The sequence below is a fragment of the Pleurodeles waltl genome, chromosome 4_1, assembly GCF_031143425.1.
Source record: "Pleurodeles waltl isolate 20211129_DDA chromosome 4_1, aPleWal1.hap1.20221129, whole genome shotgun sequence".
In the NCBI taxonomy this organism is placed as follows: Eukaryota; Metazoa; Chordata; class Amphibia; order Caudata; family Salamandridae; genus Pleurodeles; species Pleurodeles waltl.
In genome coordinates, this window is record NC_090442.1 from 201,761,775 (window position 1) to 201,777,347 (window position 15,573).

Consider the following 15,573-nt stretch of genomic DNA (forward strand, 5'->3'; position numbering starts at 1 on the left):
TAGAGTTTGCTGTACCGCCTCTGCTACCAGGCCATGGCTGGATCCGAAAATCTGTTTCGGATGCCCCGTCCTCTGGCTCTGAAAACTGCCAAGACAAAGCCATTGTCTTATGGTTCGACTTTCAGCACCTCAGCCCAATTCATAGTTTCCATCCTGAACTTCGGCTTCGGGCTGACAGCCAACTGCCTTCCTTCAGCACAGGATATATATATGTTCGGTGGCATGTGCAGCTGCAGATACACATGCTGTGCATTATACTTCTGCCATCTAGTGTTGGGCTCAGAGTGTTACAAGTTGTTTTTCTTAGAAGAAGGGTTTTCGAGTCACAAGTTGCATGTACAACCGGCACAAATATAACAGTATTTGGGTGCAATACTAAATACTCAAAAGGCGCTAGCATGTCTAAATATGCAAAGAATACAAGCATTCCAAAATATACTCACACAGATACAAACAAATCAACAGTACACTTTCAGATTTGTCATGAAGATTTTAGGGATGATGGCATCATGTATTGCAGTTGTTCCACACGCAAGACTAAACATGCGGCCCTTAAAACAGTGCCTTGCACAACAATGCTCACAGGCACACGTCAACTTCAAGATCTAGTGTTGATAGACCGCCAAACATGCATGTCCCTTCAGTGATGGAATTCCACAAACCTAAACAAAGGGTGGCCATTTCAAGACCCTGTGCCTCAGCCCATAATTACAACAGATGCATCAATGATTGAGTGGGGAGCTCACCTCAACAATCACAACATTCAAGGACAATGGGATGCCAAACACAAACAGCTACACATAAATCACTTAGAGTTGTTAAGCTGTCTTCCTAGCACTCAAAGCTTTTCAGCCTTGTCTCACACAGAAGAATGTCCTTATAAAAAGAGACAACATGCCAACCATGTATTCCCTAAACAAACAAGGAGGGACACATTCGTCCCAACTCTCCATTCTAGCCCAAAAAATTTGGAAATGGGCAATCCACAACCAAATTCACATGTTAGCACAGTACATTCCAGGGAGACACAACCAATTGGCAGATATTCTCAGCAGAAATCACCAACAAACACACGAATGGGAGATTCACCCTCAACTACTTCAAAAATACTTTCAACAGGGAACACCAAACATATATCTGTTCGCCACAAGCGAAAATGCAAAATGCCAAAACTTCGCATCCAGACACCCACATCCCCTATCCAAGGGCAATGATCTATGGATCAATTGGTCAGGGATATTTGCTTACAGTTTCCCCCTCACCCACTCATTCCATTTCTAGTCAACAAGTTGCGTCAAAACTCACTCAGTATGATACTCCTAGCACCAACGTGGGCCCACCAACCGTGGTACACAACATTGTTAGACCTGTCAGTGGTACCACACTCCAAACTCCCAGACAGACCAGATCTGTTGACACAAAACAAAGGACAAATCAGGCACCCAAATCCCAAAACACTCCATCTAACGATTTGGCTCCTGAGGTCATAGAATTTGGATATTTACAACGCCCCTCAGAATGTATGGAGGTTATTAAGCAAGCAAGAAAACCCACTACTAGACAGTGCTTTGCTAACAAATGGAAAAGATTTGTATATTACTGTCAAGCTAAACAAATTGCCCCTCTTACAGCATCAATACAAGATATTGTATGCTATTTACTTCATTTACAGAAATCAAATCTAGCATTCTCTTCTATAAAAATACATCTTACTGCAATTTCAGCATATTTACAAAATATACAGCACAGCTCCTTATTCAGAGTTCCTGTTATTAAAGCTTTCATGGAAGGTTTAAAACGCATCATTACACCTCCAGTTCCCTTTGGAATTTAAACATAGTGCTTACACGACTTATGAGCCCACCATTTGAACCTGTACACTCATGTCAAATGCAATTCTTAACATGGAAGGTTGCCTTCCTAGTCGCAATTACGTCTTTACGAAGAGTAAGTAGAATACAAGCCTTCACTATTGAAGAACCGTTCTTACAGGTACACAAGCATAAAGTTGTACTAAGAACAAACCCCAAATTTTTGTCAAAGGTCATCTCGCCTTTTCATATAAATCAAACAGTGGAACTACCAGTCTTCTTCCCACATCCAGATTTTATGGCAGAAAGAGCTCTACATACATTAGACATTAGAGCTCTAATGTACTATATAGGCAGAACAAAACCATTCAGAAAGACTAAACAACTGTTTGTAGCTTTCAAAAACCTCATATAGGTAACCCCATATCAAAACAAGGGCTGGCAAGATGGATTGTAAGGTGCATCCAAACATGCTATGTTAAAGCCAAAAGACAACTCTTCGTTACTCCTAAAGCACATTCTACAAGGAAAAAATGTGCTACAGTGGCTTTTTTTAGGAAATATACCAATGGCTGAAATATGCACAGCAGATACTTGGTCAACACCACATACATTCACTAAACACTACTGTGTAGATGTTTGCGCAAGACAACAAGCCACAGTAGGTCAAGCTGTACTCAGAACATTATTTCAAACAACTTCAACTCCTACAGGCTGACCACCACTTTTATGGGAGGACAAACTGCTTTGTAGTCTATGCACAGCATGTGTATCTGCAGCTACACATGCCACTGAACGAAAAATGTCACTTACCCAGTGTACATCTGTTCATGGCATGTTATGCTGCAGATTCACATGCACCCGCCCACCTCCCCGGGAGCCTGTAGTCGTTTTAACTTAAAAACATTTGTACGTATGTGTGTGTGTATATATATATATATATATATATATATATATATATATATATATATATATATATAGATTTGCATTAGCATGGACACCTCTTTTATTTTCACCTATATACTCTATCACTCCTACCTCTGCGGGAAAACAATCTAACATGGAGTCGATGCCCATGCGCAATGGAACCGAAGAGGAGCAGTCACTCAATCTCGTGACTCGAAAACACTTCTTCGAAGAAAAACAACTTGTAACAGTCCAAGCCCTACACTAGATGGCAGAAGTATAATGCACAGCATGTGAATCTGCAGCGGAACATGCCACAAACACATGTACACTGGGTAAGTGACATTTTCCATATTTTTGTTTCTGCATTCCCACTTATCACAGTTCTTCCATTTAGCTTCAGATCAGCTTTTTCAGGAAGGGTTTCCCCAACTTCGACAACTTTTTGATAAAAGCACTGATGACATTTCAAGCGTCCAGGGTCGCAGAGGCTTGCCTAAAGTTGTTTCACAGCCTGTCTCCTTGTGAATTATCAGAGATAATCAACTCCTCCATTAAAGAAGATACTTTATGTTCAATTTGCTTTTGGGCGTCAGGTCCTCAGCGATCAATAGGATCCCTCTTGTACACCTGAAAATGAATGCCTTACAGGAGCAGCTACAAAAATAATAGATTCAGTCAAACAAATCGTTTCAGGGTCTGATGAATTTTCACATAGGTGATGGAAGCTCTAGTCTGGTAGTCTCAGACTACAAATACTTCCCTGGGAAGCTGGTGCAGTCATCTACAGAACCTCTAATTCGAGGAAAGTGATCTCTGCTCCAGAAGAGCATACATATCATTCACCTGGATCTCAAAGCCAACTGTTCAGTCTCCAAATTTTCCTGCCAATGTAGCGGAGTCTTCGGTGTTAGTTAGCAAAGACAGTACTACCAGCATGCAATAAGTGAAAAAACGAAGCAGCAAGATCCTTGGCGCTGTCCAAGGAAGACCAGGAAATTCGGTGTCAGCTAATGACACACAGGATAACTCTTCGGGCTGAACATAGTCCCTGGGCTAGAAATCTCAAAGCAGACATGCTAAACAAAACTTGAAACAGCCTCCAAGAAGGAGAAGTTGATCATTTGGCTCTAAGAATGATCTTCTTGTTCTGGGCAAACTGGCTCTACATCCCTTTGCAACAAACAAAACCGGCAAATGCCAGTTCTATGCAAGTTGGCATCCACATCCAGGATCTTGTTGGAATGCCTTTTGACACATGCTCCAGGATCTATATCTACCTTTTTCCCCCAATACCTTTAATACCAAAGATTCTCACCAAGAGGAAAGCAAAGCAGTGTTCTCTTGTCCTGATAGCCCCCAGGTGGCTAGTTCAGCATTGGTTCACTGAGCTTCTCCTGCTATCAGAACACAAACACATTCACCTACCAACATTCTGTAAACCTTTGATGATAAACTAAGGCTAGGCCCTTCATCCTGACCTGACTTCTCTCCTCTTAAGCACACAGCTCCTAAATGTAATCAATCCAAAGATCTCAGGACTGCAGGTGGATTCTCTCAAAGTCAAGGAGGAGGCCACAATAAGGACACGTAAACGTTAATGGGAAGGTTTCTGCTTGTGGCGCCAGAAAATCAAACCTACATCCTCTACTAGCATATTCGGGCAAATAACTATCCTATCTCCTTTCACTAGCTCAGTCACAGTTGGTACATGCGTCTGTTAAGGTACAGCTTACAGCATTATCCAGATGTAGCTGGTCATCACATTTTTACTTTCTACTCTTGGAGAATCATCAAACAATTCATAAAATATTTATTCAGTCTTTTCCTACAGAAAGGGCTGCTTCCTCAGACTGGCACCTGAACATATTTCTATTTCAACTCATGAAGAGTTCATTTGAACCCACTCTCAGAGCACACCTCATATTTCTGGCATGGAAGGTTGTCTTGTTACCCGCACTCACCTCGAAAAGTAGGGTAGAGAACATGCTCAACACAAGAGCCTTCTTGCGTCTCACAGGAAATTTCGTTCTTCTCTAAACCCATACACAGATTTATTCCCATGGTTCCTTCAGATTTTGCCTCAATGAGCCTATAATATTTCAGACTTTTCTCCTGAATTCACCAGCTGAGAGGTCTAGTCATATTCTAGGTATCAAGTGATATCTAAAATTTCTACTTGCATCGCACTAAACAACTCATGTGAACTGACCAACTGTTGGACTCAGATAGTCACACTCATAAGGGTGCTCCAGTCACAATGGCAACCCTCGCTGAATGAATTTCAGCTGCATTCCAGTCCTGCCACTCAGACTAGCAAGCCCCTCACAGAGAAAAGAAGGATGCATTCAACTGGGGCAGTTCCACTTCAATTACTTTTTTTGTGTAAGTACCTCTGGAGAAGATGTGTTGTTATGCGACTTGGAAAATAAATGTGTATATATATATATATATATATATATATATATATATATATATATATATATATATATATATACACATCCTCCTTTATCATCGTCTTCCAATGAGATAATCAACAGGCCAGAACTCTTGGAGATAAGTGTTAGTGCCCCAGTTGATTTTCCTGAGGCTTCAGAGCATAATACTTCGGCCACCCACCCTCTCCTCATGGAAAGGGCTTCCGTGTAACCAATCTTAGTTTCCTGTAAGAGAATAATATGACCTGCCTAGGTCTTTACAATATCATAAGATTTTTGTTCTTTTCACTGGATGATTCAACCCTTTAGTGTTCAGTGAAACTACATTAATGAACTCCATAGAGATAAGTTATTGATGGTCAACCACAATAGACTAGAGGTGGGTAAAAAGGTAGAACTGATACATACATAGCGTACATATATAATACAAATGCTGGGGAAGATAAATAGGGATAAGGGGTTTAGGGGACATCCACAAGTAAGTGGGCAAATAGTACTTGCTGTTAGAATGTTTGAAAGGTGTCCCTTCCCACCAGGGGGAGCCTGTTAAGACAAATATCAAAAAAGGGGGGGGCTTAAGCACAAACACCGTTTAGGGGCACGGCCGCGCCCGTCACTGGAGCCCATGGCAATGACTAAACAAGTATATGCCGTTAAGCATGAATCGAAGACCTCATAGTCAGAGTGTTGATTGAGACCAAATACAATTTCAAGTACATTGAAAAGGTAATGACAATTCAGCAAGTGGACAGCAGCTTAGGTATAACTGTCTAGAACCTTAGACGCAACATCCTAGAGAAACAAGTTCAAACCATTAACTGTGACATTCTTGTCAAAGTCGGGTATTCATTATGAACCTTATCGTCTTATAACCTAGTGTGGTTGTGGTGTAAGATCTAAAAAGAAAGGAAAAAACAGACTTTGAGTCATAGTGCCAAGGTATTAGCCCTGCATAGATGAGATAAAAGAAGGGTATCCTTGGACAGGACTAACATGATATAACAGGGTATTGAGTCTCCGAGAGGTATATCAACAGTGTATAGCAACATCAAAAAAAGAGAATGTTTTGACGATAATTGTGTGTTGTAATGGACTGAGGAGAATGCTCAGGGTGGAGTGAAATTCGTTGCTAAGGAATTGGAGAGTTCAGCTTCCATCTGCTTTTCAGGTTTATTGTCCAGGAATCTCGATAGCTCCGCAGGATCTGAGAAAATGTTTGTTTGGCCTTTGTGTGAAATACTGAATTTGGATGGACCATTAAAGCGAAGGAGATGCTAGTCTTTTCCTTAAGGCCAAAAAGCCTTTCCTACAAAATAGTTTCTTTTGCGTAGTCTTGTGAAAAGGATATTTTCCAAGATTGCCACATTATCACCTTAATTTTCCTCATCTGGGCCAGAATTAGTTCAGTGTGTTGGTGTCTGAGAGGTTTAAAGATCATGGCTCTTCGAGATGTTTGATTCATCGGCTTGCACAAGGGGACCCTGTTAGCCCTTTCTATCTTGAAATCCTTGTCAAAGTCTAGTTGAAGGGCAGTAGGGATCCATGAGATAAGACAATCGGCTGCTGATTTTTAGTTTTGATTTGATTCCTTCCTGTAGTCAAAAGATACAGAGATTGCTTCTTCTGTTTCGATCTTCCTGATCCGTTAGTTTTAATTTCAGAGTCAAAACCACCTTTTCTAGATCAGACAACTTTTGGGAATGTTCATTGGTACAGCTTTCAACTCTGCTTATCCTGGATTCTGCGGCGGTGACTCTTATTTTCAGTTCTTTGAGGTCGCTACAACGTACGATATGGGCATCAGAGCGAGCCCAACTATGTGGTTTCTAGTAGAGGGCTGCATAATCCAAAGGATATAAAGCTTAGATGCGGGGGAGCAGCCCGTGTCTTTAACAGGGTTTTGAAATACGTTCAACGGCCCTGTATCACTTCTAGACTAGCAGATTAATGTTAAACAATCATACCTCATGACACAGCGTGACCCGGATAGGATCCGCTAAGGTCTTGCCAGCCCTGTACCTTATTCCGCCGAAGTTGCGTGCAATAGTTGTGTGCAGTGGAGTGTGTGATGGAAACTCTCAATGTCTCCGAAGAACGTCCGCACATCGCAGCCTGCGTTGTGGATCTGCCATCTTGCGGGCGTATTGAAGCACCAGCACAGTGTAGAAGAAGAAAAAAGTGATTTCAAGCGATTGTGTAGATACCCAGAACGGTCAATTGCCTCTTAACGGGGTGAGAGCATTCATTTTCTGCAGTCAAAGGCCGCTCACGACATCCCATAACTGCTGGGATCGGTGGCGGGCTCTCCAATCTTGTCACACACTAAACCACACCCCCCATCTCCCTTCCCCCCCCCCCCCCCCCCATCCCCCCCCCACCCACCTCCATGTTTTAATTGCAGGTAGTGTAGAGTGAAAATACAGACTACTGTAACCCTAAATGTCGGTCACATAATACAAAAAGAAAAAAAACGTACCATTTCATGTTGCCTCTTTAAGGGACTTGTAAGATGTTTTGGTGCTGTGTATTACCTTTCTACCCTTCTGGGTTTAGGAGTTGATACATTTTGTTAATTGAAGCATTTTTCTTTTAAATGGGTTTTCACAATTTGTAATGTTATATTGTGTTTTTTTATGAATAACTCTGTACATGTCTCCAGCACTGCACCTGCAAATGTATTGGCTTATTGTCATTTCCTTCTCTTTTAGGTGGACTGGGTGCAGTGCGATGGTGGCTGCGATGAATGGTTTCATCAAGTTTGTGTTGGAGTCTCCCCAGAGATGGCCGAGAATGAAGATTACATCTGCATAAAATGTTCCCGAAAACAGATGCACTGCTCTATGAGCCCAGGCTTAGGTCCTCTCTCCTTCACACCAAGTTTTCATCTGCCAGTACAGGACTTAAAAGAAGAGACAAGCTAGCAGTGGCTCAAAATATAAGAGGTGTAAAATAATGGACCTCACTCATCTTTTAAAAGAAAGAACGGTTGTAACGCTAACAAAGCAGTTACCAAGGCTTCTCTATCCAGGATGAGCAAAGGCCTGTTAGGGATGGCATCCTCTGCATTTTTACAGAGGGGGTACCCATAGAGTTTCTTAACTTATCTGTGTGCAGAAATATTTGTCAAAATTGGAATCCAGTATTTTAAACAGAGTACTTCATGTTTGGTGTGATGTACAGCACTTGGGTGCAGGACGCTAGATGGGTGTGTGAAAGAGACAAATAGATTAGACATTGTGTCTGCTGCAAATCAGTCATATGGCCAGGGCTTGCACTGCTTAAAAGTAGTGCACAGTATATAGTGATTAGCCCTGTGGAAAGATCTTGACTGCTGAAATTGAAGTGTGCACAACCCGACCTCCAGTCTAATGAGATATTTCCTTCAGGAACCTGCAGTTATCACCTTACAACTGGAAAAATAACAAGAATAATTTAAGAGATTTAACACGTTAAGTTTGCAAACACTGTTTATATTTGTGCAACTAGTCCAATTTGAGCTGCAAGCACAAAGTAATGGTAGTGGACACCCATCGCCTTATGATGATAGAGATCTAAACCTTGGGAGGTGTTTACAGCTGTACTGTGTACCTAAAATAAACCTTCTTTACGTTGGGGTTCAGATGCTGTAACACTGAAGAAGGTATTGGCTATGTCCCCAGGGTGGTTCTCTTTCACAGTGTATGGCATATCAGCGCCAAGCTGGTGTTGGTAGTTGGTAAAGTGGTAGAATCTCACTTGTAAGCAGGAGTAAAATCAGCTTTTAGTGGTAAAGTCCTGTCTTGTAAGATTTAAACTGGCCCAGTGTCTAGGTGGTTTGCACCATGTTAACTGCAGGATCATGTGGGAAAGAGAGGAAGCTTACAGTCAATGAACAGCTGAAAGATTCATGAATACGCTTGTGGTTTGAGTGTATTTTGGAACTTCCTGCACTCCACCACTGAGGTTACCAGAAGCACCCCCTGCAATCTGTGAGCAGCACCCCTACAATCTGAGCAAAGACCATTCGAACAGCAATTTACAGTTTCATCTGGCAGGCTCACTTGAGGGGCATCTGCCTATTTGAATGAACGAAGTAGCTACAAAATGCCATCTGGGTCTTTGGTAACATACTCCAGCGGGTTCCGTTTCTAAATTGTTTCCAAGGTATTATTCTTCAGGCATAGCAGTACCTGTGATTTTTCCTTCTGGTTCATGAAGACTTTACTGATTGCTCCTTCTGTCTCAGCCCAAAGAGAAAACATCTGATATACCCAACTGGCGGTCACAGTCGAAACCATGTTATATAGTAAATATTTTTGTTTTAAAAAAAAAAAAAGACTTGTTTTTACTTTTTTCTAATGTCTCTGACTACTGACTGTTCTACAAATAGATTATTTTTCTTTGGTGTTATATTTCCTAATGTCCCCTATCAGGCAGTATGATTAGCACACGTGGAAATCTCTTGGGTTTTCACTCCATTCCTTTTTTCTTTTGAAAGGATTTAGCAGTGTCTCTATATTGCTGGCTGGATCAGACCTGTATCAGAACTATACATATGTGGATCTATACCTCTTAATAAGCCACATTCTGCTTTGGAGATGTGTTGGTCATAGAAGGCATCTGGTCCTTTCCCTTTGCAACCTGTATAGGCTTTGTCAGTCAGTGAAGCAAGACACTCCATTCCATTGTTCCCGCTTTGTGCTCTCATTCCTCTGCAAATGAAGGGTGTTTTATGTAGAACGCAGTCAAGCTAAAGGACTAGCTTGGATTTAAAAGAATATGAAAACAAAAAAAGTCTTTTGTCTTTAATTTAGTGTTTTGTCAAGAAATGCTACTCTGCAATGCATACATCTGATGATCCTGGTTTCTGTGCTATGTCTTTAAACATTGTCTAGGGAACTATTTATGATGTCCCTTATTGTGTACCAATTTTAGTGTACACACATTCAGGATCATGTTTGTTGTCTGCTACCACCCTGTTAACGAGGAACAGCTTTCCAGGACTTTATTTTACCACCCAAGGGAACGAGAAGGGATCACAAAGCAGTTTATTATAAGGAAATGTCTTTGTATACTAGCCTCCAAAGTTTTTGACTGATGCTGCTGGTTTTTTGAGACTGAGAATGCATTGAGGCTTGCTAACCAGACCTCAGCGCCATACCCAGTTGATTGGCCTATACCTACTTATAGGTCCCGTGTCCTGGGTAACAGGAGCGCCCAGGGCCTGTATGTTAAGGTGCTGCCTCCGGGACTGCAGCACTAACTTGGACAAGGTAAAACATGGCTCAGAGGCTGCCATTGCAGACTAGTAAAGCAGTTTACAACTGCTAACTTGACTTTGCCGTTTAAAACAGTAGCAACGCTATCTTTTTAATATATGTAGGTCACACCTACAGTAAGCCTATTGAGTCTTAAGGCAGTGTGTTACATGTGTTTTACTTGTTCTGACAGTCAAAGCTTACTACTGTCCTTTTTACTGTGGGAGGAGGACTTGTAGCCCTGTTGGCAAATACTGAGTTACACACTGACAACTCAGATGTGCTAAGACTGGACTACCAAAGTTGACACTACAAAGTATCATAGAACTCATCACATTCAGCCAAACTATATGCCCAAGTTTAAATTAATGTAACTTGTTGTCACATGCAACCTTTAGAGAGTTTCCACTCTGTTGTACAAGTTTTCCATTGGCCATTTGTCGATGCTGGCCATGAGACAGCCTACCCGCCAGGGAAAAAATGTCAATGGCTCTCAGGACTGGTAATATTAGGGGTCTCCCCCTGGAAGAGATGTTAGCACCCACCCTGCCCCCTCCCTGGAAGGAAGCCATATGGGTATTAGCCCAAAAGACAAGCTTCAAGGGAGAAAGCCATCTTTGAAGGGCAAATGGTAAACACACTCGGGAGGGGCTACTCCTATGTCTGGATAGATAGGTTGGCGTCTGGGATAGAGAGGGTTAAACACTGGCCAAACCCTTTGTTCCATGGGCACGTAGCCACAACTCTTAAGGTGGGCTACCGAGCTCCACAGACACCAAGAGAAGGGTTCAGCCATCTAGGGAGTGGGCAGAATAGAGCACTCTGAAATAGCTAAGTACTACACTCCACAGGAAGTTGTAATCAGGCGGGGGTGATCCAAGTAGCCCATTGGCTAATGACTGCAACCTTCCCTATGGGCGATTTCTTGGCATAAAATGGAACACCTCTGGCACCCAGAACTCAGATCTCACTTGGGCTGGAGAAGGACTGGCCTGCTGACCTTACCTGCAAAGAGGAGGCTGCACCAAGGTTGGACTGTACCTGCTACTCCTTGGGTTGGCGAAGATATGATTGTGCCTTTGGTGTCCCGCTCGTAGAGAAGTCATCGACAGAGCCCTTCCATAAGCAGAGGCTCAAAGAGTCAGTTAACTGACTTTCTGTTCGCAACACAGGGCCACTAAAGCTGAGGAAGTCTGCCTAAGTGAGTTGGTAGCCCTGATCACCTAATTGTCCCTCAAAACTTGCACCCAAGTCTTGTGCACACAGGAGAGTCGCCAGAGTGCAGTTTAGTTGCCCAGAAGGCAAGTTATCACCAAAAGAAGGGAAGTGATGGTTTTGTTATTCCCAGTGACCAGTAGTTCAGTAGCGACTGGACTTTTCATGGACCAAACAAGACTTTGAGGGACGTTAACTCCTGTTGCCAAAGTTGCCTCAGCAGGAACATGAACCGAGCAGTGGCCCTAAGAAGTACCACCTCGACCGCATATCGTATTAAGCATCCTGTATTCCCTTATCAGGACCTCGCCATAGAAGTCAATGTTAAGGGCTACTGACAGAACTAGACAGAAGGCTGCTTTTTCTGCCAAGGTAACTGTTTCTTTGGACCTTGCTGATTCCCTTGGTTGACTCCCCGCTGAAGATGGTCAGTCAAAGTACTTGCAAGTATCCTCATTCATCCTTGATGTGACGTTTTGTTGAAAAGTTTCTAAGTGACAAATTAGTTGAATTTGCTAATGCTTGTTTGCTATTGAGGGAAAAGCCTTGCTTTATTGTTTCTTTAAAAAGCAATACCTCTGGGACCCTCTGGTGGATCGTTTTCGTTTTGGTGCCCATGAATTCATAAAAATATAACCTATTTTTATAAATTGCTTCCTGGATATCTTATTAGATGTTTCTTCTTCAGTTATTTTGGTACTGTTGAGGCATGATTGCTCCTATCCACAGCTACCCAGGGTTGAGTTAGTGTTTATCAAATGAGGCCTGGCTGCTACTAGAAGGGTACACTATGAGGTCTCACAATCACACCAAATAATACACCCCATTCCCTCGTAGTTACCCTTTCCCTTATAACAGTAACCTGGGCGAAGTAACAACTAACAGTAAGAAGCCTAGTGAAATGAATATTCCTAAAATAGATCAATGAACACTTGTACTAAAGGCTACTTGTCACTAACGAGTATATCTTAAGACTAGTGTGTAGCCCATTCAAAGATACTATGAGAAGGAAACAATGGGAAATCTGGTATGTTGGGTTCTCAGAAGGTAACAAGGGGGACTCCGGCGTACTACTTTCTGAGATAGGTCATTACTGTCTGCTCATGAGCTTCCTAGTAGTTGTTTTCCTAAAAAATGAAACCTTTGTGCCTCTGAACTGTGCGTGACCCCGACGGTGGACTCAATGACTCCTCAGCTCTATTGAAAGAATTATCATCACCACTAAGAGTAAGGAAGCAGCTCTGGTGAGTCATTTGAAACCTATTACAACCATAGAGGTAGTCTTAGGTTGCATGCTCCCATTTTGCATAGGGTGCTTGTTCCTGGGGCACTGTGCAGACCTTACTGTTATGGTGTAATGGTCCATGCTCTATTATGTCATTTAATATACCAATCATGTTTAAAAACATGAGGAATTATAATTAATTCCAATCATGAAATATTAATCTAGGAAGGGGTCATGGGCCATACCCTCACCAAGTTGACGTGACCAAATAAGGCCCTTGCATTCAGCAGGACAAAAAAACATGGAATCTTAAAACTTGCAAAGTGTATGGGTCACACTTTTTTAGAGTCATCACATTGAGGACATAATGATGTAATCATATTAGAAACAACCAATCATATTCCGACCCTTGAATCAGGTGACACATGATGCAATAGTAAAATAACCTTATAATGGTAAAAACAAATCCTCCTCACATTGGTTCACATTGCTGCAATGTAGGGCCAAATCTCATGCATGTTTGTTAGACGTGTATCAGCCATCATGTGTACAAATAGAAAGTAGAAAGAAATAAACAATTGCCCACTGTGGAAAACAAAAGACTTGCCTTGGGTTGAAATCAAAGCCACAATTCCTTTAGTTGAATGAAACAAGTAGTGATGAACACTGCATGAATAAGTGCAGCCATGTTTGGGCTAAAAACATGACAATGAACCTACCATCAGAATAATGTAGCCTGGAATGCGAATAAAATCATGCAAAAGGAATTTTAAAAGGCAGCAGGATGTACTTGTATAAAAGCATGGTGATACATGCTAGGTTCAATGGCATCTGTCGCTGTAGATACACATGGTCTGCATTAGCTCGCCATCTGGTGTTGGGTCGGAGTGTTACAAGTTGTTTTTCTTCGAAGAAGTGTTTTCGAGTCATGGGACCGAGTGACTCCTCCTTCTGTGCTCATTGCGCATGGGCGTCGACTCCATCTTCGATTGTTTTCTTTCCGCCATCGGGTTCGGACGTGTTCCTGTCGCTCCGAGTTTCGGAACGGAAAGATAGCTGAAAACGGAAGATTTTCGACGGTATCGTTGCGATCCGGTTCGAGATACACACATACGACGACGCATTGAACATCGAAGCGCTTCGGTGCCCTTCGGGGTAGATTTCGGCACACCGTCGGGGCCTAGTCGGCCCGACCGCGTGGAGAACAACGCCGATGGAACGGACCCCGTTTCGATTCTGCCCTGAATGCCACAACAAATATCCTTATACGGACCAACACTCGGTCTGTAACCTGTGCCTGTCACCCGAGCACAGCGAAGAATCCTGTGAGGCCTGTCGGGCGTTCCGGTCCCGAAAAACTCTGCGCGACCGTCGAGCGAGAAGACTGCAGATGGCGTCCACGCCAAAGGAACATCGACAGTTCGAGACAGAAGAGGAACAGGAGGAATCCTTTTCCATCCAGGATTCAGACTCCGACGAACTCGACTCTACAAAAACTGTGAGTAAGACGTCGAGATCAGAACTTAAAAAAGGAAAGAAGGCCCAGGGGACGCCACTGCCAACCGGCCATGGCTCAACCCAAATTCCCGGTGACCAACAATCGGCACCGAAAAAGGCCCATTCAGTGTCGAGATCGTCCGACTTCGGTCGAGACACCGGCACGCAGCCTCCTCGGGACCGAGAGAGTGCTAAAGAGAAGCATCGACACCGAGAGTTCGGTGTCTACACGGATCGACGCCGAGACAGTGGCGCCGAAGACCATAGAGGCCAAGAATTTTCGGCACAGAAAAAGAGGAAGGTTACCTCGGAGCCGAAAAAACAGTCAACAGGGTTTTCGGAGCCGAAAAAAGCACCAACAGACCCTGTTTCAGGCTCCTATACTGAAGAGCATTCTATGTCTTCACAAATGAAGAAACACAGATTCGAACAAGAACTGCAATCCACTGACGTGGATCACACGCAAAAGTGTATCTTTATTCAGCAGGGGACAGGGAAGATCAGTACCCTTCCACCTGTCAAAAGAAAGAGAACACTTCAGTTTACTCCTCAGCAACAAACAGCACAAAAGGTAACACCTCCTCCCTCGCCTCCACCTGTAACTCCGGCTTCGCCAACTTACACCCCGTCACATTCGCCAGCTCACACCCCGTCACATTCGCCAGCTCACATCGCCATGAGCCACGAGGACCAAGATCAAGACGCGTGGGACTTGTACGATGCACCAGTGTCTGATAACAGCCCAGACACATACCCAACTAGGCCATCACCACCGGAAGACAGCACAGCCTATTCACAAGTGGTGGCTAGAGCAGCACAGTTCCATAATGTGGAACTACACTCTGAACAAGTAGAGGATGACTTTTTATTTAACACCCTCTCCTCCACCCACAGCTCCTACCAAAGCCTGCCGATGCTCCCAGGCATGCTACGCCATGCAAAAGAGATCTTCAAAGAGCCAGTTAAAAGTAGGGCAGTAACGCCTAGAGTGGACAAAAAGTATAAGGCGCCTCCTACAGACCCTGTATTCATCACCTCTCAGCTGCTGTAGTGCTTTCCTCTTATTTAGTTTCTAAGCACTAACATAACACAACAGAAATGCACTTCTGAGGTCAAAGAAGACTTTTATTGTTATTTTATTCTTCCCCAACCACAATGTTTATGAATGAATGACGAATTAGTAGCTTTCAAGTCCGCGTTAATCAAACAAAATATATCAGTTTGCAATATACACAGCAGGTTAT

General features: G+C 43.0%; 1 protein-coding gene across 5 annotated transcripts in view; it reads left to right on the forward strand.

Moving 5' to 3' along the window:
* KDM5A (lysine demethylase 5A) overlaps window positions 1–9,470 on the forward strand; it is a 610,286-nt gene extending 600,816 nt beyond the window's left edge. For all 5 annotated transcript variants that reach the window (XR_011202239.1, XM_069228130.1, XM_069228132.1 and 2 more), the window contains one exon: window positions 7,864–9,470. Coding sequence is in view for 4 of the 5 variants with exons in the window: in XM_069228130.1 (XP_069084231.1) it covers window positions 7,864–8,076 (213 nt within the window). In the remaining variant the exon portion in view is untranslated. The remainder of the gene's footprint in view (window positions 1–7,863) is intronic.
* The last annotated feature ends 6,103 nt before the right edge of the window (window positions 9,471–15,573 follow it).